Raw genomic sequence first — 22747 nt, forward strand, 5'->3', positions numbered from 1 at the left:
TTTTAAATTTTTCGATTTTGATTGTTCGACTTCTGGACTTCTCGATTTCTCAATGTTTTAATGTTTCGATTTCTAGATAAATTCAACTTTTCAATTTCGATTTCTGGATTTCTTGTTATTCGACTTTTTCATTCTACAGTTTTGATTCAGTTTTGGGATTTTTCAATTACCAAATTTTTCGGTTTCTCGTTTTCTAGTTTTTTGATTTTTAGATTTTCAATTTTTTAAATTTTATATTAACGATTTTTCCATTTTTCGATTTTATGATTCTTTTATGTTTCGAATTCCCGATTTTTTACTCCCACTTTTTAGTATGTACATATTTCAATTGTTTGATTTTTAAAATTTTCCGACTTCATTTTTTTGATTTCTCCATTTCAAGTTCTCGATTTTTCAATTTCTCAACATTTCAATTTTGGGAATTTTTCAAAACCTAATTTTTTTTCAATTTTTCGACTTTTTAGGTTTCGATTTTTCGGTTTTTCAACTTTTCTAAATTTTGGTTTGAAGATTTTTCAATTTGTGGATTCTTCAAACTCTCGATTTTTTGAATTTTCGATTTCTTGAATGAAAAATTTGAAGAATCGAAAAGGTTTTACAAATTTTCGATTTTTCAATATTTCAATTTTTGGCGTTTCGAAATTTTCGATTTTTTGATTTTTGGATTTTTCAGTTTTTCAATTTCTGAAGTTTTCGATGTTTCTGTTTTAGGATTGTTCAATTTTGGGATTTTTCGTTTTTTCAATTTTTCGACATTTTTCGTTTCTTTAAATTTTACATATGTCTATTTCTTGATCTTACGATTTTTCAATTTTTTTGATTACCAAATTTTTCGATTTTTCAGTTTTCAAATTTTAGTTTTCCGATTTTCCAATTTATCGAGATTTCAATTTCAAATTTTTCGATTTCTAGATGTTTCAACTTTTTAATTTCGATTTCTTGATTTCTTGTTATTCGACTTTTTCATTCTACAGTTTTGATTCAGTTTTGGGATTTCTCAATTACCAAATTTTTTGGTTTTTCGATTCTTCAATTTTTCGGTTTCTCATTTTCTAGTTTTTTGATTAGTTTTTCAATTTTTGAGTTTTATATTAACGATTTTTCCATTTTTCGACTTTACGATTTTTTTATGTTACACATATTTCAATTTTTTGAGTTTTAAAATTTTCCGACTTTTCAATTTTTTGATTTCTCCATTTTTCAAGTTCTCGCTTTCTCAGTTTTTCAACATCTCAATTTTGGAAATTTTTCAAAACCTAATTTTTTTTCGATTTTTCGATTTTGATCGATTTTTCGATTTTGATCGATCTTTCGACTTTTCGGGTTTCGATTTTTCGGTTTTTCAATTTTTCGAAATTTTGGTTTAAGGATTTTTCAATTTGTAGATTCTTCAAACTCTCGATTTTTCGATTTTTTAAATGAAAAATTTGAAGAATCGAAAAGGTCCTACAAATATTGCGATTTTTTGACTTCTGGTTTTTTCAATTTTTCAAGTTTTCAATGTTTCAGTTTTAAGATTTTTCAATATTTCGACTTTGGATGTTTGTATTTCTCGATTCAATTTTTCGACATTTTCATTTTTTTTTTAATGTTAGATATTTCGATTTCTTGATTTTTCGGTCTTTTGGTTATTCAGTTTTAAATTTTCAATTTTTCGAATTTTTAAAATCTTCGACTTCTCACTTTTTTGAAGTTTCCATATTTGTCGATTCTTCAAATTCTCGATTTTGGAATTTTCGATTTCTCGATTTTTATTTTTCGATATTTCGATTTTCCGATATTTCAGTTTTACGATTTCAGTTTTTCGATTCTTCAATGAAAAATTCAAAGAATCGAAAAGGTTCTTCAAATATTTAGATTTTTCAATATTTCACTTTTTGGTGTTTCGAAATTTTCGATTTTTTGATTTCTTGTTATTCGACTTTTTCATTCTAGAGTTTTGATTCAGTTTTGGGATTTTTCAATTACCAAATTTTTCGGTTTCTCGTTTTCTAGTTTTTTTGATGTTTAGTTTTTCAATTTTTTAAATTAACGATTTTTTTGTTTCGAATTCTCGATTTTATACTCCTACTTTTTGTATGTATGTAGGTACATATTTAAATTTTTTGAATTTTAAAATTTTCCGACATTCCATTTTTGGGAATTTTTCAAAACCTAACTTTTTTTCAATTTTTAATTTCGATCGATCTTTCGACTTTTCGGGATTCGATTTTTCGGTTTTCAATTTTTCGAAACTTGGTTTGAGGATTTTTCAATTTGTGGATTCTTCAAACTCTCGATTTTTCGAATTTTCGATTTCTTGAATGAAAAATTTGAAGAATCGAAAAGGTTTTACAAATATTTAGATTTTTCAATATTTCAATTTTTGGCGTTTCAAAATTTTCGATTTTTTGATTTCTCGATTTTTCAATTTTTCGACTTTTGGATGTTTTGATTTCTCGATTCAATTTTTCGACATTTTCATTTTTTTTTTTTTTTAATTTCAGACATTTCGATTTCTCGATTTTTCGGTCTTTTGGTTATTCACTTTTCAATTTTCAATTTTTCGAATTTTTAAAATCTTAGATTTCTCACTTTTTTGATGTTTCCATATTTTTATCTTTCGATTTTTCGACTCCTTGCTATTAGATTTTTCGGTTTTACAATTTTTCGACATTTTAATTTCAGGACTTTTCAATCTGTCGATTCTTCAAATTCTCAGTTGTCCGATATTTCAGTTTTTCTATTCTTCAATGAAAAATTCAAAGAATCGAAAAGGTTCTTGGAATATTTAGATTTTCAAAATTTCAATTTTTGGTGTTTTGAAATTTTCGATTTTTTGATTTCTGGCTTTTTCGATTTCTCAATTTTTCGATGTTTTAGTTTTCCGATTTTCGAATTTATCCAGATTTCAATTTCAAATTTTTCGATTTTGCTTGTTCGAATTCTGGACTTCTCGATTTCTCAATGTTTTGATGTTTCGATTCCTAGATGTTTCAACTTTTCAATTTCGATTTCTGGATTTCTCGTTATTCAACTTTTTCATTCTACAGTTTTGATTCAGTTTTGGGATTTTTCAATTATCAAATTTTTTGGTTTTTCGATTCTTCAATTTTTCGGTTTCTCGTTTTCTAGTTTTTCAATTTTTTAAATTTTATATTAACCATTTTTTCCATGTTTCGATTTTACGATTTTTTTGTTTCGAATTCCCGATTTTATATATATTTCAATTTTTTGAATTTTAAAATTTTCCGACTTTTCATTTTTCAAGTTCTCGATTTCTCAATTTTTCAATATTTCAATTTTGGGAATTTTTCAAAACCTAATTTTTTTTCAATTTTTCAATTTCAATCGTTCTTTCGACTTTTCGGGATTCGATTATTCGGTTTTTCAATTTTTCGAAATTTTGGTTTGAGGATTTTTCAATTTGTGGATTCTTCAAACTCTCGATTTCTCGAATTTTCTATCTCTTGAATGAAAAATTTGAAGAATCGAAACGGTTTTACAAAGATTTCGATTTTTCAATATTTCAATTTTTGGGGTTTCGAAATTTTCGACTTTTTGATTTCTGGATTTTTCAATTTTTCATTTTCTCAAGTTTTCAATGTTTCAGTTTTAGGATTTTTCAATATTTCGACTTTTGGATGTTTTGATTTCTCGATTCAATTTTTCGATGCTTCAATTTTTCGACATTTTCATTTTTTTTTTAATTGCAGCTATTTCGATTTCTCGATTTTTCGGTTATTCAGTTTTCAATTTTCGATTTTTCGAATTTTTAAAATCTTAGATTTCTCACTTTTTTGATATTTCCATATTTCTGTCTTTCGATTTTTCGACTCCTTGCTTTTAGATTTTTCGGTTTTACAATTTTTCGACATTTTAGTTTCAGGACTTCAATTTGTCGATTCTTCAAATTCTCGATTTTGGGAATTTTCGATTTCTCGATTTTTTAATATATTTTTCGTTTTTCCGATATTTCAGTTTTTCTGAATCCAAAGAATCGAAAAGGTTCTTCAAATATTTAGCTTTTTCAATATTTCAATTTTTGGTGCTTCAGTTTTAGGATTAATTTTTCGTTTTTTTAAATTTTAGATCTTTCTATTTCTTGATCTTTCGATTTTTCAGTTTTTTTGATTATCAAATTTTTCGATTTTTCAAGTTTTCAATTTTTCGTTTTTAATTTTTCAATTTTCAGTTTTCCGATTTTCAAATTTATCGAGATTTCAATTTCAAATTTTTCGATTTTGATTGTTCGACTTCTGGATTTCTTGTTATTCGACTTTTTCATTTTACAGTTTTGATTCGTTTTGGGATTTTTCAAATACCAAATTTTTCGGTTTCTCGTTTAGTTTTTTGATTTTTAGTTTTTCAATTTTTTAAATTTTATATTAACGATTTTTCGATTTCACGATTTTTTTATGTTTTGAATTCCCGATTTTATACTCCTAGTTTTTAGTATGTATGTATGTAGGTACATATTTCAATTTTTTGATTTTTAATATTTTCCAACTTTTCATTCTTTTGATTTCTCGATTTTTCAAGTTCTCGATTTCTCAATTTTTCTACATTTCAATTTTGGGAATTTTCCAAAACCTAATTTTTTTTCAATTTTTCGATTTCGATCTTTCGACTTTTCGGATTTCGATTTTTGGGTTTTTCAACATTTCAATTTGAGGGTTTTTGTGCAATTTGTGGATTCTTCAAATTCTCGATTTTCCGATACATCAGTTTTTCGATTTTTCAATTTTTCGATTTCTTAAGTTTTCGATGATTCAGTTTTAGGATTTTCCAATTTTGGGATTTTTCGATTGTTCGATTTCACAATTTTTCAATTTTTTGTCTTTAATTTTTGCACATTTCTATTTCTTGATCTTTTGATTTTTCGACTTCTGGCTTTAAAATTTTTCGGTTTTTAAATTTTTCAATTTTCAGTTTTCCGATTTTCCAATTGACCGAGATTTCGATGTATGTATCAATTTTTTAATTTTTCGATTTTCGATTGTTCGATTTCTGGGCTTCTCGATTTCTCAATCTTCTCTTGTTTTGATTTCAAGATGTTTCAATTTTTCAATTTCGATTTCTCGGTTTTTCGATTTTTCAACTTTTCGATTCTACGGTTTTTCAATTTTTCGGGATTTCAGTTTTGGGATTTTTCAGTTTCCCGTTTTGGTAGTTTTTCGATTCATTTTTCGATTTTTGAATTGTAGATTTTTCGATTTCTAGTTTTTTGATTTTATATGTATTAACGATTTTTCTATTTTTCGATTTTACGAATTTTTTTATGTTTCGAGTTTCGGATTTTCAACTTTATAATATTTCAATTTTTCGAATTATAAAATTTTTCGACTTTTAATTTTTTTGATTTTTAGTTTTTCGATTTTTGGACTGCACTTCAGGGATGAGGAAAGTTCTGTCGAAATAACCTTCGACCAATTTTTTTAATTAAAAACTACTAATAAACAGTAACAACATAATAACAGTCAACAGTGTCAAATGTCAAATTGCTACCAACCCAAATTTAGATCAACAAATTCCCCTATTTAAAATTACAACTTGAATAGCATTTTTTTTTTTTGTATTTCGAACCACTTTTTGTTATAATATTTACTTATTTCAGACTGGTGGTTGGGATCCACGATGTGTTTATCCACGGCGGCTCTAAAACTTTCCTCACAGCCTCGTCCTCTTATCACTTTCGGGCCTCCAGATAGCCCCCTGTAACTGTACGCAGGGTCTCCCTCTTCCTGCATTTGTATCTACAAAAACTCGTTTATTCGTTGTTAAATTTATAACGTGGTGACTTACTTCTTGGACCATCGTCTGCAGCGACTCCAAACTGGAAGACTTCTTCATCCCCAACGACGGCCCCAGCTGCCCCAACTTATCCGCATCTACACAAAACCCCATTGTAATGACCAACCACACCACACAACACAATATTAAAAAAATAAGTAAAATTAAATAAAATAAAATAATAATAATAAAAAAAAATGAAAATGACGATGCTTACATTCGGGATGTTCTTGTGAGCGATTAACACTTATAACCGACTCCACTGACCCAACTCTGACTAAGTTAGCTGTACGATGGATGAAAAACAAAAATTAGCACAAACAAGCAAAGAAGTGGAAGTTAGCACACAACAAAAAACTTACTGTTACATTCCTTACTTTTTCGTTCTTCGCGAAGTTTCTTCGTCCTTTGATACGTGTCCGTGTTTTTGGCGTCTAAGGTGGCGTGGCGCTTCTCGGACATGCTCTGTCGACCGAAAGCGTCTCTCGAGAACCCTTGGGGGTTCTCCAGAGACAGCTGACTGGCGTACGTGGCGTCGGTACCCTGAACCTGCGAATTCGGGTCGACGCTTTTAGCGTCTACAGGAATCGTGGCCTTGCCGTCGGGTTCGTGCTCGTTGCGGTTCTCGGGGATGCTCCCGTTCATTTTGTTAGTCATGTGGACGTTAATTCTGGAAGGGTACGACGTTAATTAAATGTGCGTTAAGCATATGGTATGCACCCACCGCGTGTTCTGATGCGTTAGCACTCTGGACCCGTACTCGTCCTCGATCAAAATGGGTTCAGCTGGCGCTAGGTTCAGCGTCGTGCTCGTCAAGTTCCCGTAGGAGTTATTCGCCGCTAACATACTAGCGCTCCAGGTGTCGTGCGTCGCTTTGTAGTAGCTTTCGTTCCTCAGTTGCTTGTTATTCCCGGTGAGGCGATCCAGCACCGGGTTCCACGTGTGCATCTGCGACATGTTTTGTGCTTGCTTGACGTCGACCCCGTTCTGGTTAGGGTTGAAGATCACAGTATTGGTACTACTGCCACTGGCTCCGGAATGGTTGCTATGCGAGGGTTCCGTGTCGTTCGAGTGGTACAGTTCGCTGGAGACGTTGAGCAAATTGGGGTCCGAGCCTCTACTACTAAAGCTTCGGTTGGCACCAGGAGACGACGCTCTTCTAGCTATCGTCAGCGTGATGTTCCCAGGCACTGGACCTTCTGTGTGCAACATAGCTTTGCGCAGGGTCTCCATAGCGTCGCTGTTGGATTGCTGCAGCAGCGATATCCCGTTGACGTTCAACAATTGGTCGTTGGTGCGCAAGCGCTTATCGCGCGACGCCGCGCCTCCGTTGATCACGCTCTTGATGAAGATCCCCAAGTCTTGCGACCCACTAGTTTTGCCTTTGACGCTTATCCCCAGCCCGGCTTTCTCGGAGTCGTGTACGGGGATGTTAAGAGTGAGGATCTCGCGGTGCTTCCAAGGGAAGATCATGTTGTCGTCGGACTTTTCGGGGGGCTAAAAACCAAGATGAGTTAGAACTATGTGTTCTAAAGAAACTACAAACTTTGATCTCGGGGACTTGGTTCCTTCACAAAAGCACAGCGTTTTAGTGGCAACTGAACGAAGCGTTAGTAAAGTGACAAAAATAAAACTAAATTACATTGCTGATGTTTGCCGCTTCTTGGAACTGTGATATGATTTTAGCTACCGAACCATTCTTTTCAGCTGCTCTGTTTTGCAGAGCTTGAAGATGACTTTGAGGGAGCGGAGGTATGTTAGGAGGTACATCGTTACCATTAACAACCTCAGCGACTTGATCCACTTCTTTTTCTTGCTCGGAGTCCTGCGTGACAACAACAGTACTAATTTCATACAGTGATATTAGAGATATTAAAACTACCTGGTGCGGAAGCTGTTCGAACAGACTAAGTAAAACCATTGTTTAAGTATATTATAGTTGGACAACCTAATACAAATTTTACTTCGCCTAAATAGTGAGCTTTAGGACAAGGAATCCAGGGGGCGTGGGACAAATTTTTGGTTTATTGTACTCTAAATCAGATGGCGCCATCAAACATTAGCAAAGGCAAACACCCTTCACTCTGCTCTTATACGAGGAGTTATCCATAAATCCATAATTAACATTGTTCCGTAGACAGTAATGTGTATAAACATATATGTACAAAATACGAAAATATACTTGACATAAAAAATATGAAGTAACGCGTTGTAACGTGATACGAAAGAATTGAATTTAAATGAATTTGACGCCTATTTTTATTTGACTATATCTGAGGACTGACAGAAACTTTCCAAGGGTTTTTAAACTGGTATAATTGTTTAGTTTTACAAGATTAAAGTAAAACAAGATTTTAAGTAAAATTTAGATTCGTGGTGTTACAAAAATATTAACACAAAATGAAAATATATGTTCAAAGAAAAAACGCATTAAGAACTTAAGAGGCATGTTTGTAATATCGAGTAGTTAAAGGCTGCTTTGAAGACTGTTTGTTTCTATGAAAAACAATTGCTGTTATCTGACATTTTGGTAGATTTTGTTCCAAAAATACGAGATAACTAATTGTTTCTTGAACTAGTTTCCGTAACTTCTAAAATTTAAAAAGGATACGCCGTTCTGCTGTAATAAAATCTAGAATAAGGTCAAAATCACACTAATATTACATCTGATTTTGTTAACCACATGAATATAATTTACATTAAAATAAGTTACAGACATTGTTTGAAATGTTTATTATAGTTCGAAAACAAGATCAAATAAATAAATAAATAAAATGTGCAGTTTATAAACGTCAGAATTTTAGTATAAAAATAATCATGTTTGAAGCTTTATTTTGTCTGTTCGATTTTATTGGGTGTATTGGGCCCCTCTCGGAATATAACATCGACATCAGTGCACCGACCCAACGTTCTTCAACCGATGGGATGATTTATTACTAACGTTATGCTGACCCTACACACAGCGATTTGGTTTTCGGATTTTCGACTAGATCTGCACAGTTAACTTTTTGCGCACTGCACACTGACATAGAGTATTTTGTTCACGGGAGCATCAAAAATATTACGCCGAAAGCACTTCTTCAAGTGTTATTTTTTTTAAGATGTCATATTTGTCAGCGTTTGCAAAATTTTCTTCTTTGCACAGGTCAACTAATTTTTCGTAAACCGAATTTTAAAATTTTTGTTATTGTATTTTTTACTTTTTAATTTTCTAAGGCATGAAAAAATCCCATATAGGTTTCTATGAATTTATTAACGAAATCAACTGATAACTTGCCGCGCCATTTTGTGTTAATTAACACCAATAGTGATTATGATAATTTTATAATTATCACTTTAATGAAATTGTGTTCTTCACTTCGCGAACGACAGCAAACAATTTAAAATTACCGCTAGTCAAGCACCTGAAAATCCATCTCTCCCAAATATGTCTTCCTTGGCACGATTTGTAATCCGAAGTCTCGCTTCACATGCAATTTTTCGTCGCCTGAGAACTTGTTTGATCTACAGACCAAAGCACACTCAGGCCAATATCGGCTTTAAGCGATTTATCTATAAACCGATATTCGTTAGAGTTGATGTGATACACATCCACTACGAAGAACTAACCCATTTCGACCATTGGACTTTACAACGAATAAGTGAACAAAGTTCTTGAACATCTTGACGATTTAATACATAATGTTCCCGAATGACAAAATTTACATTTCAAATTGTATTATCAAATTACACTCTCCAAAATTTGTCACGAACAATGACATGACGCAATCTCCAAATTTTACAATAGTAAAATTGTAGTTTCGCCCCGTTTACGGTTTATGCATCCGTGTCGAGTTTTCACCTTAGATGTCAAGATTTTTGGAAAAAAATCAACATTTTCCAATTTATAATGTTATTTAAATTTTAAAAAGTAGAATAGTCCTGATCTTGTGATTTATACCTAAATACGCTATTGGGATTTTTCGGCTTGTCGATTTCTCGATTTTTCAACTTTAAATGTCTCAATTTTTCAATATTTCAATTTTGGGTTTTTCCGATTCCTCCATTCTTTAAATTTTCTATTTCTAGATTTTTTTTATTTTTCGATTTCTCAATCTTTCGATGTTTCAATGATACGATTTCTCAATTTTTGTCCTCTTCAATTTTACGGTTTTTAAATACTTGGATTTTTCAATTTTTCAAATTTTCACGTTTCTAAATTTTCAGTTCGCCGATTTATAAAGTATTTTTTTTATTTGTCCATTTCTGGATTTCCTAAAGTTTCGACTTTGCACATTTTCAATTCTTCAATTTTTCGATTTTTTAAGATTACGATTTTTCAATTTTGCTTTTTTAGATTTTCGATTTCTCAATTTTCCAATTTTTTAATTTCTCAATTTTTTTGAATATTTCTTTCAGTTATGAGATTTTTCAATATTTCAATTTTTCGACTTTTCGATTTTTGAATTGATGGATTTTTTTTGATGTCTGGCTTTTTTCCTTTTTTTATTGTAAACTTTAGATTTTTCAATTCTTGGACTGTTTAGTGCTTCGATTTCTCAATTTTTAAACTTTTCGATGTTTTAATATTTCCTTCTTTAAAATTCTAGGTTTTTCGATATCTCGAGTTTTCAGTTCTATATTTCAATTTTTCGATTTTTTGAATTTTAATTTTCGATTTTCCAGTTTTTCTTTTTTTAAATTTTTCGATTATTCAATTTTTTAATTTCTCAATTTATCGAATTCAGATGTTTCGTTGTTTTGATTGTTCAATTTCTCAATTTTTCTTTTTTAACTTTCCTTTTCGGCTTCCGACTCCTCAATTTCTCGATCCTCCGATTTTTCGATTTCTCGAAGTCTCAGTTTTTGAATTTTTCGATGTTTCGATTTTTGGATTTCTCGGTTTTTCGATTTTTTTCTTTTGAGCTTTTCAATTTCTGGATTTTCCAATTTTTCAATGCCCCGATTTTTCAATTTTTCAAATTGAATTGGATTTCTCGATTCTTCTATTTTGCGTATTCATTGTTTTAAATTTTAGTTTTTTCGATTTCTCGATTTTTTGACTTTTCAGTTCTTCAGTATTTAAATTTTTCAATTTTTTAAATTTTTGCGTTAAATTTTCAGTTTTCTGATTTCTCAATTAATCTATTTTTGATTTTCCCACTTCTCAAAGTTTCGATTTTTCAGTTCTTCAATTCTTCGATTTTTCGACTTCGCTTTATTGGTTTGTCGATTTCTCAATTTTTGGATATTTCTTTCAGTTTTGATATTTTTCAATACTTCGATTCTTTCGTTTTTCGACTTCTAGATTTTTCTATTTTTTAGTTTTGGATTTTCAGTTTTTTGTTTTTTATTTCAATTTCTCAATTTTTCAACTTTTTCATATTTTAATTTTTAAATTTCTAGATTTTTCAGTTTCTCGAGTTTCCAGTTCTATATTTTAATTTTTTTAATTTCCGAATGTTTAAATTTTTTGAGATCTCAATTCATTGAGATTCGTATGTTTCGATGTTTTGATTATTCAATCTCTCGGTTTCTCAATTTTTTGATTTTTCGACTTCTCGATTTTTCGACTCCTCGATTTTTTTGTCTTTTGATTTTTCGATTTCTCGATGTCTCAATTTTTGAATTTTACAATGTTTCGATTTTTCCATTTGTTGGTTTTTCGATTTTTTGCTTTTCGGTTTCTCGATTTTTCGATTTTTGATTTATCCGATTTTTCAATTGTCCAATTTTTTAAATTCTCGACTTCTCGATTCGTTGATTTTTCAGTTTTTCGATTATTAAATTTTAGATTTTTTTTTTTTTGATTTTTTGATGTTTGGATTTCTCCATTTTTCAGTTTTAGGATATTTTAACTTTTCAATGTTTTAAATTTTAGATTTTTCGATTTTTCAGTTCTTCAATATTTTTTTATTTTTCAAATTTTGACGTTTCTGAATTTTTAGTTTTCTGATTTCTCAATTAATCTATTTTTGATTTTCCCACTTCTCAAAGTTTCGATTTTTCAGTTCTTCAATTCTTCGATTTTTCGACTTCGCTTTATTGGTTTGTCGATTTCTCAATTTTTGGATATTTCTTTCAGTTTTGATATTTTTCAATGCTTCGATTCTTTCATTTTTCGACTTCTAGATTTTTCTATTTTTTAGTTTTAGATTTTCAGTTTTTTGTTTTTTATTTCAATTTCTCAATTTTTCAACTTTTTCATATTTTAATTTTTAAATTTCTAGATTTTTCAGTTTCTCGAGTTTCCAGTTCTATATTTTAATTTTTTTAATTTCCGAATGTTTAAATTTTTTGAGATCTCAATTCATTGAGATTCGTATGTTTCGATGTTTTGATTATTCAATCTCTCGCTTTATCAATTTTTCCATATTTAAGTTTTCGATTTTTCGATTTTGGCCTATTTCGGTTTCTCAATTTTTTGATTTTTCGACTTCTCGATTTTTCGACTCCTCGATTTTTTTGTCTTTTGATTTTTCGATTTCTCGATGTCTCAATTTTTGAATTTTACAATGTTTCGATTTTTCAATTTGTTGGTTTTTCGATTTTTTGCTTTTCGGTTTCTCGATTTTTCGATGTTTCGATTTTTGATTTATCCGATTTTTCAATTGTCCAATTTTTTAAATTCTCGACTTCTCGATTCGTTGATTTTTCAGTTTTTCGATTATTAAATTTTAGATTTTTTTTTTTTTGATTTTTTGATGTTTGGATTTCTCCATTTTTCAGTTTTAGGATATTTTAACTTTTCAATGTTTTAAATTTTAGATTTTTCGATTTTTCAGTTCTTCAATATTTTTTTATTTTTCAAATTTTGACGTTTCTGAATTTTTAGTTTTCGGATTTCTCAATTAATCTATTTTTTTATATTCCCATTTCTCCACTTCCTAAAGTTTCGATTTTTCAGTTCTTCAGTTCTTCAATTTTTCGATTATCCAGGTTTTTGATTTTTCAATTTTTCGATTTTTTAAGTTTGCGATTTTTAGACGCTGCTTTTTTGACTTTTCTGTTTCTCAATTTTTTAATTTCCTAATTTTTTGATATTTCGTTCAATTTTGTGATTTTTCAGTTTTTCGATTTCTCAATTTTAACTTTTCAATTTTTGAAATTATTAATTTTTTTCGATTTTTTGAGTTTTCAGTTCTTCTATATTTCAATTTTTCAATTTTCGGAATTTTTAAATTTTCGATTGTCCAATTTTTTTTTATTTTTCGATTTTCCAATTTTTCGATGTTTTGATTTTTGAATTAACCGGTTGTTCAATTTCTCGATTTTTAAATTTTAGATTTTCCAATTTTTATTTTTTTGATTTTTTTATGTTTCGATTTCTCGATTTTACAATTTTCCCATATTTGAATTTTTCAGTGTTTTAAATTTTCGATTTCGAGGATTTACTGTGTCATTACTCATAAAGAACGATTATTGCTGTGCGTTAAAATGCCTACATATTGATAAGCATGTACATACAAGACACATTTAAGGCTGTTTTAAGTCTGCTAGATATAATTTTTGCAATTTTAAATTTATTTCTTGATGTCTAAATCGTATATATTTAAATGGTGATGAATATTTTGTGATACAATCTTAGGATAAAATGCATTTTAGTTTCAAAAATAATATGTATTTAATGATTTGACTACTGTTAATAAAAAAAATACGTAAGAAGATGTTCATATTGAATTAATTTGGTATTCATAGTTTGATGATAATCCATAGTTATTCTGGAGGCAAATTAGATGACTTGTTACTTATTAATTAAAGTAGCGGTCGTTTAATTTCGTATACCTTTAAAGTATATCGCGATAATATTAAATTTGTTTTACCTTAACCTTGAAACAGGTATGCACTACATATACATATATTACAGTAAAGTCTTCAACACGTACGTTTGCTTATTTTGTGACTGCTCCCCGTACAACGTACTGATTAATACGTCCGTTTACTACCTTATCGACATCACGTGCTTACGCACTATTTTTACCCCCTTTCGTAAGGTACCGCCACTTCATAGTGAAGCGAGTGAGATGTAAAATATATATTCATTCTTTTCTACATGGGAAAGTGATTGTCCGTATAGGTTGTCCAACTATAATATACTTAAACAATGGTAAAACTTAAACCACTTACGATGATCCTGGGGAGGGTACTCTCGATGACGTCTTCTTGTCTGGACACGACGATCCGCACCGTACTCCCGGGTGGTGCGTTCCTGAGTACCGCCACCGCTTCCGCTTGACTTTTCCCGGTCATTTCTACACCGTTCACTTCTAGCAAGCGATCACCGATTTTGAGACGTCCGTCTTCAATGGCTGCCCCTTTTGGAATTATATTCTTAATGTAAATCGGGCAATTCCCTCCAGCGGGATTGTCTCTAGTCGTTATACTAAACCCTAACCCGTGAGGACCCTTCACGAGATCGATTTCGATTTTTCGGCCGATCTTCCTGGTATTCGCTGTCAAAAGAGACTTAAGATTCTTCGAAATGGCCGGGACTTTCTTAGTCGGGGACACCGTCGCTACTTTAGTGTTTGTACTTTCTGTAAAAAAGCGTCGTTACGCTGCGACGTTACAAAGTTGACAAACTCACGTTTCTGTTCGCACTCTACCATAGAAACGTTCTCTTTGTCTTCGGGAAACCTCGGGTAGATTGGAGCCGGAGGTTTCCGAAGACTGTCCAAGCCGCTGTTTTTTATTACTTTCAGTCTTAATTCTGGCGAAGTAAGGTGAAGTTTGAAGATGTCTTGCACCCTACAGACGAATTCTAGGTTAGTCGGTTCTTGGTTGAGGATTCACCCGACTTACCTTTGGAATGGCATATTAAGTAAATTTTCTCCGTTAATTTCCACGATCCGATCATAGATGGCCAACCTCCCATCGCGATCGATCCTCTTCCCGGGCTCTATCCCCTGGACTAACAACCCCCTGTCCTTCCCCAACCTATCGTAATCCGGTACGACGTGGATACCGAGCGGTCCAGGTTCGTTACGTATAATAATGAGCTCCGCACTATCACTAGACGTAGGTACAGGACTAGTACTATTCGCTTGCCCTAAGGGCTCCTTTCGCTTGCTTTCTCTGGGTAGGGACGTGCTGGCCCTTGATTGCGCCGCTCGCTCGGCGGCTTCCGCCCATCTATACCTAGTACCACTGAGTTAGTACCACTTTTAGAACCACGAAGGGAAGGTACTCACCCCGCGCCGTCACCCAGAAACTGCATCGATAATCGATTACTCCCATCTCGTCCCACCCGTCGAAATCCCGGATTGCTTTCGTCCTCTTCTTTCGCATCTTCGTTCCAGTCGCTACTGTTGTACCCAATGGGCGGGGGCGGTTCTAGGATTAGTGGGGCGGCGCTCCAGCGCTTAGTGTGTTCAGACGGAGCCGGAGGACCCACCGGGAGTTGGTTAAGAGCGGGTTCGCTGCCCCTCCGGACTTGCAACGCCCCAGGGACTCCGGACGCGATTTGCTCACCCGTCACCTCGATGTCAGTTCGGGGGTAGTTGGGACCGTATTTGTGTTCGCCGTCCTATACAAAGCGTTGCGTAACAAAGATTAATTATTTCTTTTAGGGTTTAAGGGGACTCGCTAGACGAGGTATAATATTTTTTTGGTTTTAATTACAATATATTTACTTATCCCCTCTAAAAAATTCATGACGTCATCTCAAAATTTTCTTGAATAAATCCTATCTAAAATGTACAAAATATGATGAGTCTCTTCTTGTAATTTATCATCTCATTCATATTTTTTGGATTCGGATATACAGGGAGACTCAAAAAATTTAATGAATGCGCAAATTTATTTTATTGATTTAATCAGGAACTACAAAACCGAATGCTTTGGAATCTAATGTGAAAAAAAAAAAGATAATAGGCATGCAGTCGTCACGTTTCCGATAGCGAGGGAAGTACTGTCTAAACTCTTTAGACCAATTTTTTTGATTTTCCCATTTCTCCATTTCTCAATTTTTCAATGTTTCAGTTTGGGATTTTTTCACTGTTTCGATTCTTTAATTTTTCTTCCATTTTTAGGTTTTTCAATATTTTAGCTTTGGAATTTTGCAATATTTCGTTTTTTCAATTTTTCAAATTTCTGATATTGTGTTTTCTCGGTTTTTAAATTTTTCGATATTTTAATTTTTCAGTTTTTAAAGTTTTAGGTTCTTAGATTTCTCACTATCTCGACTTTTCGATTTTTCAGTTCCATGATTTTTCAATTTGTCGAATTTTTAAATTTTAGATTTTTTGTTCTCGATCATTCAATTTTCTGACTTTTCAGGCTTAGATTTTTTTTGTTGTTCAATTCTTGGATTTTTAAAATTTTTGTTTTTTAAATTTTCCTATTTATCAACTTACTGGGATTTCAATGGTTTGATTTTTTGATTGTTCAATTTCTCGATTTTTTTAATTTTTAGTTTTTGATACGACTTTTTTTTTTAATTTTCAGTTTTTCAATTTATTAACTTTACGATATTTCAGTTTTACGATTTTTAAATTTTTTTATTTTCCAGTTTTCAATTTTTGACGTTTCTAAATTTTTCGATTTTTCAATTTTTCGATTAACTGATTTTTTGATTTTCCCATTTCTCTGTTTCTTGGTTTTTCAATTCTTTAATTTTTCGATTTTTCCTTTTTTGGTTTTTTAAGGTTTCGATTTTTCGACTTCACTTTTTGGATTTTTCGATTGCTCAATTTTTCGACTTTTTAGGTTCTCAGTTTTTGGATATTTCCGTTTTTGGAGTTTTCAGGTTTTCCATTTTTCAGTTTTTCTTTCATTTTTCAGTTTTTCGATATCTTAGTTTTGGGATTTGTCAATATTCGATTCTTCGACTTTTCGATTTTTGACTCCTGGATTTTCCGATGTGTCGATTAACTATTTTACTGTTTCGAAGTACTGTCTAAGCTCTTTAGACCGATTTTTTTGATTTTCCCATTTTTCCATTTCTCAATTTTTCAATGTTTCAGTTTGGGATTTTTTCACTGTTTCGATTCTTTAATTTTTCTTCCATTTTTAGGTTTTTCAATATTTCAGCTTTGGAATTTTGCAATATTTCGTTTCTTCAATTTTTCAAATTTTTGACAGTGTGTTTTCTCGGTTTTTAAATTTTTCGATATTCTATTTTTTCAGTTTTTAAAGTTTTAGGTTTTTAGATTTCTCACTATCTCGACTTTTCGATTTTTCAGTTCCATGATTTTTCAATTTGTCGAAATTTTAAATTTTAGATTTTTTGGTCTCGATCATTCAATTTTCTGTGTTTTCAGGCTTAGATTTTTTTTGTTGCTCAATTCTTGGATTTTTAAAATTTCTGTTTTTAAAATTTTCTTATTTATCAACTTACTGGGATTTCAATGTTTTGATTTTTTGATTGTTCAATTTCTCGATTTTTTTAATTTTAGTTTTTGATACGACTTTTTTTTTTCAAAAATTTTCAGTTTTTTAATTTATTAACTTTACGATATTTCACTTTTACGATTTTTACATTTTTTTATTTTTCAGTTTTCAATTTTTGACGTTTCTAAATTTTTCGATTAACTGATTTTTTGATTTTCCCATTTCTCTATTTCTTGATTTTTCAATATTTCAGTTTTGTATTTTTTCACTTTTCCGATTCTTCAATTTTCTTTCCATTTTTCAGTTTTTCAATGTTTCAGTTTTGTATTTTTTCACTTTTCCAATTCTTCAATTTTCTTTCCATTTTTCAGTTTTTCAAGATTTCAGTTTTTCAGTATTTCAGTTCTGAGATTTTGCAATGTTTCGGTTCTTCAATTTTTCTATTTTTTGATGTTTCGATTTCTCGGTTTTTCAATTTTTCGATAGGTATTTTAATTTTTCAATTTTTAAGTTCTAGATTTTCCGTTAATTTTTCTGTTTTCCTTGATGTTTTGATTTCTCGATTATTCGATTTTTAAATTGTTTAATTTTTAGATTGTTGAATTTCTCGATTTATAGATTTTTCAATTTTTCGGTTTACCGATTTTTTTCATTTAAAATGTTTCAATTTTTCAATTATTAAGTTTTCGATTTTTCAATTTTGCTGTAATTTGAAAAGGTGAAACTGAAAAATGAAAGAAAAACTAAAAATGGGAAACTAAATCGGGAAATCAAAACATTGAAAAATCGAAAAATTTAAAGCGACAATTGAAAACTGAAAATCTAAAACCAGGAAGTCGAAAAATCGAAATATTGAAAAATCCCAAAACTGAAATATCCAAAAACTGAGAATCTAAAGAATCGAAAAATTGAGCAATCGAAAAATCAAAAAAGTAAAGTCGAAAAATCGAAACCTTCAAAAAATCGAAAAATTGAAAAATCACAAATCTGAAAATTCTAAAAATTAAAGAATTGAAGAACAGGAATATCGAAACCCTCGAAAGTCAAGAAATGGGAAAATCAAAACATCGATTAATTGAAAAATCGAAAATTTGAAAAAACGACAATTGAAAAACAGAAAATCTAAAACCGGGAAGTCGAAAAATCGATAGATTAAGAAATCAAAACATTTGAAAAATTCGAAAACTTGAAAAACTGAAACATCGAAGACCTGAAATGAAAAATCGGGAAATCGAAAAATTTAAAATTCAAAAATCGAAAAATTGGAAAAACGACAATTGGAAAACAGAAACTCTAAAACCCGGAAGTCGAAAAATCAAAAGATTAAGAAATCGAAACATTTGAAAAATGGAAATATGGAAGAGCTGAAATGAAAAATCGAGAAATCAAAAAATCTAAAATTTAAAAATCGAAAAAGTAAAAAATCAACAAGAAGTCAAAATGGAAAAGTCGAAGAACAGAAATATTGAAAAGTGGGGAAGTCGAAAAATCGAAAGATTAAGCAATCGAAAAAGTAAAAAAATCGACACACCGAAAACTCCAGAAGCCAAAAATCGAAAAATCGAAGAATCGGAATATTCAAAAATCCCAAAACTGAAATATCCAAAAACTGAGAACCTACAAAGTCGAAAAATTGAGCAATCGAAAAATCCAAAAAGTGAAGTCGAAAAATCGAAACCTTAAACTAAAAAATGAAAAATCAAAAATTTTTCGATACGTATTTTAAATTTTCAATTTTTAAGTTCTAGATTTTCCGTTAATTTTTCTGTTTTCCTTGATGTTTTGATTTCTCGATTATTCGATTTTTCAAGTTCTCGGTTTAGATTTTTTGGTTTTCCAATTCTTCGATTTTTAAATTGTTTAATTTTTAGATTGTTCAATTTCTCGATTTATACATTTTTCAATTTTTCGGTTTACCGATTTTTTTCATTGAAAATGTTTCAATTTTTCAATTATTAAGTTTTCGATTTTTCAATTTTGGTGTAATTTGAAAACGTGAAACTGAAAAATGAAAGAAAAACTAAAAATGGGAAACTAAATCGGGAAATCAAAACATTGAAAAATCGAAAAATTTAAAACGACAATTGAAAACTGAAAATCTAAAACCAGGAAGTCGAAAAATCGAAAAATTGAAAAATCCCAAAACTGAAATATCCAAAAACTGAGAATCTAAAGAATCGAAAAATTGAGCAATCGAAAAATCAAAAAAGTAAAGTCGAAAAATCGAAACCTTCAAAAAATCGAAAAATTGAAAAATCACAAATCTGAAAATTCGAAAAATTAAAGAATTGAAGAACAGGAATATCGAAACCCTCGAAAGTCAAGAAATGGGAAAATCAAAACATCGATTAATTGAAAAATTGAAAATTTGAAAAAACGACAATTGAAAAACAGAAAATCTAAAACCGGGAAGTCGAAAAATCGAAAGATTAAGAAATCGAAACATTTGAAAAATGGAAATATGGAAGAGCTGAAATGAAAAATCGACAAATCAAAAAACCTAAAATTTAAAAATCGAAAAAGTAAAAAATCAACAAGAAGTCAAAAATGGAAAAGTCGAAGAACAGAAGTATTGAAAAGTGGGGAAGTCGAAAAATCGAAAGATTAAGCAATCGAAAAAGTAAAAAAATCGACACATCGAAAACTCCAGAGGCCCAAAAACGAAAAATCGAAGAATCGGAATATTGAAAAATCCCGAAACTGAAATATCCAAAAACTGAGAACCTACAAAGTCGAAAAATTGAGCAATCGAAAAATCCAAAAAGTGAAGTCGAAAAATCGAAACCTTAAAAAAACTAAAAAATGAAAAATCAAAAATTTTTCGATAGGTATTTTAATTTTTCAATTTTTAAATTCTAGATTTTCCGTTAATTTTTCTGTTTTCCTTGATGTTTTGATTTCTAGATTATTCGATTTTTCGGTTTAGATTTTTTGGTTTTCCAATTCTTCGATTTTTAAATTGTTTAATTTTTAGATAAAAAGAATTGCTTGTCTCTCGTCTAGCGTTTCCCCTTAAGTGGGACACCTACGGAATTCCTTTGATCGGTGAGGTTATTGCGAAATACAAAAGGATTGCGGGTCCTTGCCTCACACCCAAGTCAGATCGAAAACGCACGGTTTTTACACAATTACGTAATGAATCTCCTTGAGCAGATACGTGTCAGAGGATGGCATGTGCAATTATAAAATTAAGTTTTGTTGTACAAAGTGTTCTTAAATCCATTCTGTGTATCGAGTGCAGTTCCATTGAACTTTAGTGTGGAATTCATTGTTCCATAAATAGACTCAAGTTCCGTTTCCGTGTCGATTAAAAGAGAACGGTCAAGAGTGAAAAAATGCTAATAAGTGCACTTTAATTTTTTCCGAGTAAATTGAAGAATTAGAATGAGAATTGCAGCCGCAACGCGTGTGGAATCCGTAGATAATTTCCTGCGATAACTCACATGGAATATGTCGGGACTGCCCGTTCCTACTGAACTGCCACTGGCCCCATCTCCTCCTCCATGATGGTGCGCTCCATCTCCGTCCTCGAAGCTCGCTAATATCTGCTCTCTGTCGTCGACAACATCGCTCAATCGATCATCCGGGTCCAAGATACCGCCTCCTTGAGATTGCAGGTTATGTACGGACACCCAAGAATCCGAACCCTGGAAGGATTGAAACGAATTAATTGTGGAAGACAATGCGAAAAAAACGCGAAAAACTTTCAAGTCTGCTGACTCCGACCTTGGAAATGTCGGTTCGTGCACCCGACGCAACAATGGAGACTTGTCGCGTTTCCAGAATCTATTTTACTGGATTTCGCCCGAAGTAGATAATGCCATAGATTAATATAGATGCGACATATGGGCAGATTTTACAAAACCACCCTTATTGACATTGGAGTCCTCAACCGCCAAATTTAAATAGTCGATCCCAATAAAAAAACTTGATTCACTACAACTCGTCGCCTGAGAACTTGTTTGATTTACAGACCAGAGCGCGCTCAGGCCAAAGTCGACTCTAAGCGTTCAGAAGCGATTTGGTTGGTTTAGACTATAATTTCGGCAGAAAATAGTTGTTTGGTCGGTTTTTATAACGACTAAGTGAATATTTTTGGTACATATTTTGTTTAACAAAGCATTCATTCTTTATTTGTGTTTTATACTAGCAAAACGTCTTTAAACTAAGAATATTGTTGAAATCGTAATAACCCTATGGATTTTTTTTTAATGTTTTTAGTGACAATTTTTGTGGTTGTTTTCGATACACTGTCTGATATTAACAGTGAGAAAAAAAATTGAACAATTAAAATTATTGAAAATTCGAAACCTTAAAAAATCGTAAAACCGAAACACTGAAAAATCGAAACATCGAAAAATTGAGAAATCGAAAAATCAAGAAATCGTGGAGTCGAAAAGTCGAACTATTGAGAAACCAAAATAGGTCAAAATCGAAAAATCGAAAAGTTAAAAATTGACCAATTTATAAATTGAGAAATTGACAATCAAAATATCGAAAAATCCAAATCTCGATAATCGAGAAATCAAAAAACTTAAAAATTCGAAAAATTGAAAAATTGGGACATTGAAAGATCGAAAGAACGAGAAATCGACAAACAAAAAGTTAAAAGTTGAAAAATTGGAAAAGCAGAAAAACGAAAAAATGGAAAACTGGAAAAACTGAGAAACCGAAATAGGCCAACATAAAAAATTGAAAAAATGATAAATCGAAAACCTTAACAATCAAATCGAAAAATTGAAAAACAGAACATCTAAAACCAGGAAGTCGAAAAATCGAAAAAATAAGAATTATTGAAAAATTAAAATATCAAAAGATTGAAAAATTTAAAAATCCAAAAATCCAAAAATCGAAAAAATAATAAGTTAGACACAACGAAAAATCCAACTCAAACATCTAAAAACTGAAAAATCGAAAAATCAAAAAATAGAAACCTAAAAAAATCGAAAAATTAAAGAATTGAAGAACAGGAAAATCGAAACACTCGAAGGTCAAGAAATGGGAAAATAAATCATCAATTAATTGAAAAATCGAAAAAGTAAAAAATCGACACAACGAAAAACGAAAGAAAAACTAAAAATGGAAAATTAAATCGAGAAATCAAAACATTGAAGAATCTAAAAATTTAAAACGACAATTGAAAACCGGGAAGTCGAAAAATCGAAAGATTAAACAATCGAAAAATTGAAAAATCGAAAAAGAAAAAATATCGACACATCGAAAACTCCAGAAGCCAAAAATCGAAAAGTCGAAGCATCAAAATATTCAAAAATCCCAAAACTGAAATATCGAAAAACTGAAAAATGAAAGAAAACCTGAAAAATCCGAAAACTGAAATATCCAAAAACTGAGAACCTAAAAAGTCGAATAATTGAGCAATAGAAAAATCCAAAGAGTGAAAAATCGAAAAATTAAAGATTTGAAGAACAGGAATATCGAAACCCTCGATAGTCAAGAAATGGGAAAATCAAAACATCGATTCATTGAAAAATCGAAAAATTGAAAAAACGACAACCCGGAAGTCGAAAAATCGATTGATTAAGAAATCAAAACATTTAAAAAATTCGAAAACTTAAAAAACTGAAATACCGAAGAACTGAAATGAAAAATCGAGAAATCGAAAAATCTAAAATTTTAAATATTGAAAAATTAAATTATTGAAAAA

At 30.8% G+C, this 22747-nt stretch overlaps 1 protein-coding gene across 1 annotated transcript in view; it reads right to left on the reverse strand.

Annotated features, from left to right (window-relative positions):
• The window catches only part of LOC135136086 (partitioning defective 3 homolog), a 71308-nt gene that overhangs the window by 16606 nt on the left and 31955 nt on the right, over positions 1-22747 (reverse strand). The window contains exons 6-16 of the mRNA XM_064065213.1: positions 20526-20729; positions 14943-15277; positions 14554-14889; positions 14339-14499; positions 13879-14288; positions 7415-7597; positions 6497-7269; positions 6135-6442; positions 5990-6058; positions 5785-5870; positions 5588-5735 (exon numbers count right to left, since the gene is read on the reverse strand). Coding sequence (XP_063921283.1) covers positions 5588-5735; positions 5785-5870; positions 5990-6058; positions 6135-6442; positions 6497-7269; positions 7415-7597; positions 13879-14288; positions 14339-14499; positions 14554-14889; positions 14943-15277; positions 20526-20729 — 3013 coding nt within the window. The remainder of the gene's footprint in view (positions 1-5587; positions 5736-5784; positions 5871-5989; positions 6059-6134; positions 6443-6496; positions 7270-7414; positions 7598-13878; positions 14289-14338; positions 14500-14553; positions 14890-14942; positions 15278-20525; positions 20730-22747) is intronic.

This window comes from Zophobas morio, unplaced genomic scaffold (genome assembly GCF_036711695.1).
Source record: "Zophobas morio isolate AGI-343-1 ecotype UQ-CSIRO unplaced genomic scaffold, CSIRO_AGI_Zmor_V1 ptg000026l, whole genome shotgun sequence".
NCBI classification, from domain to species: Eukaryota; Metazoa; Arthropoda; class Insecta; order Coleoptera; family Tenebrionidae; genus Zophobas; species Zophobas morio.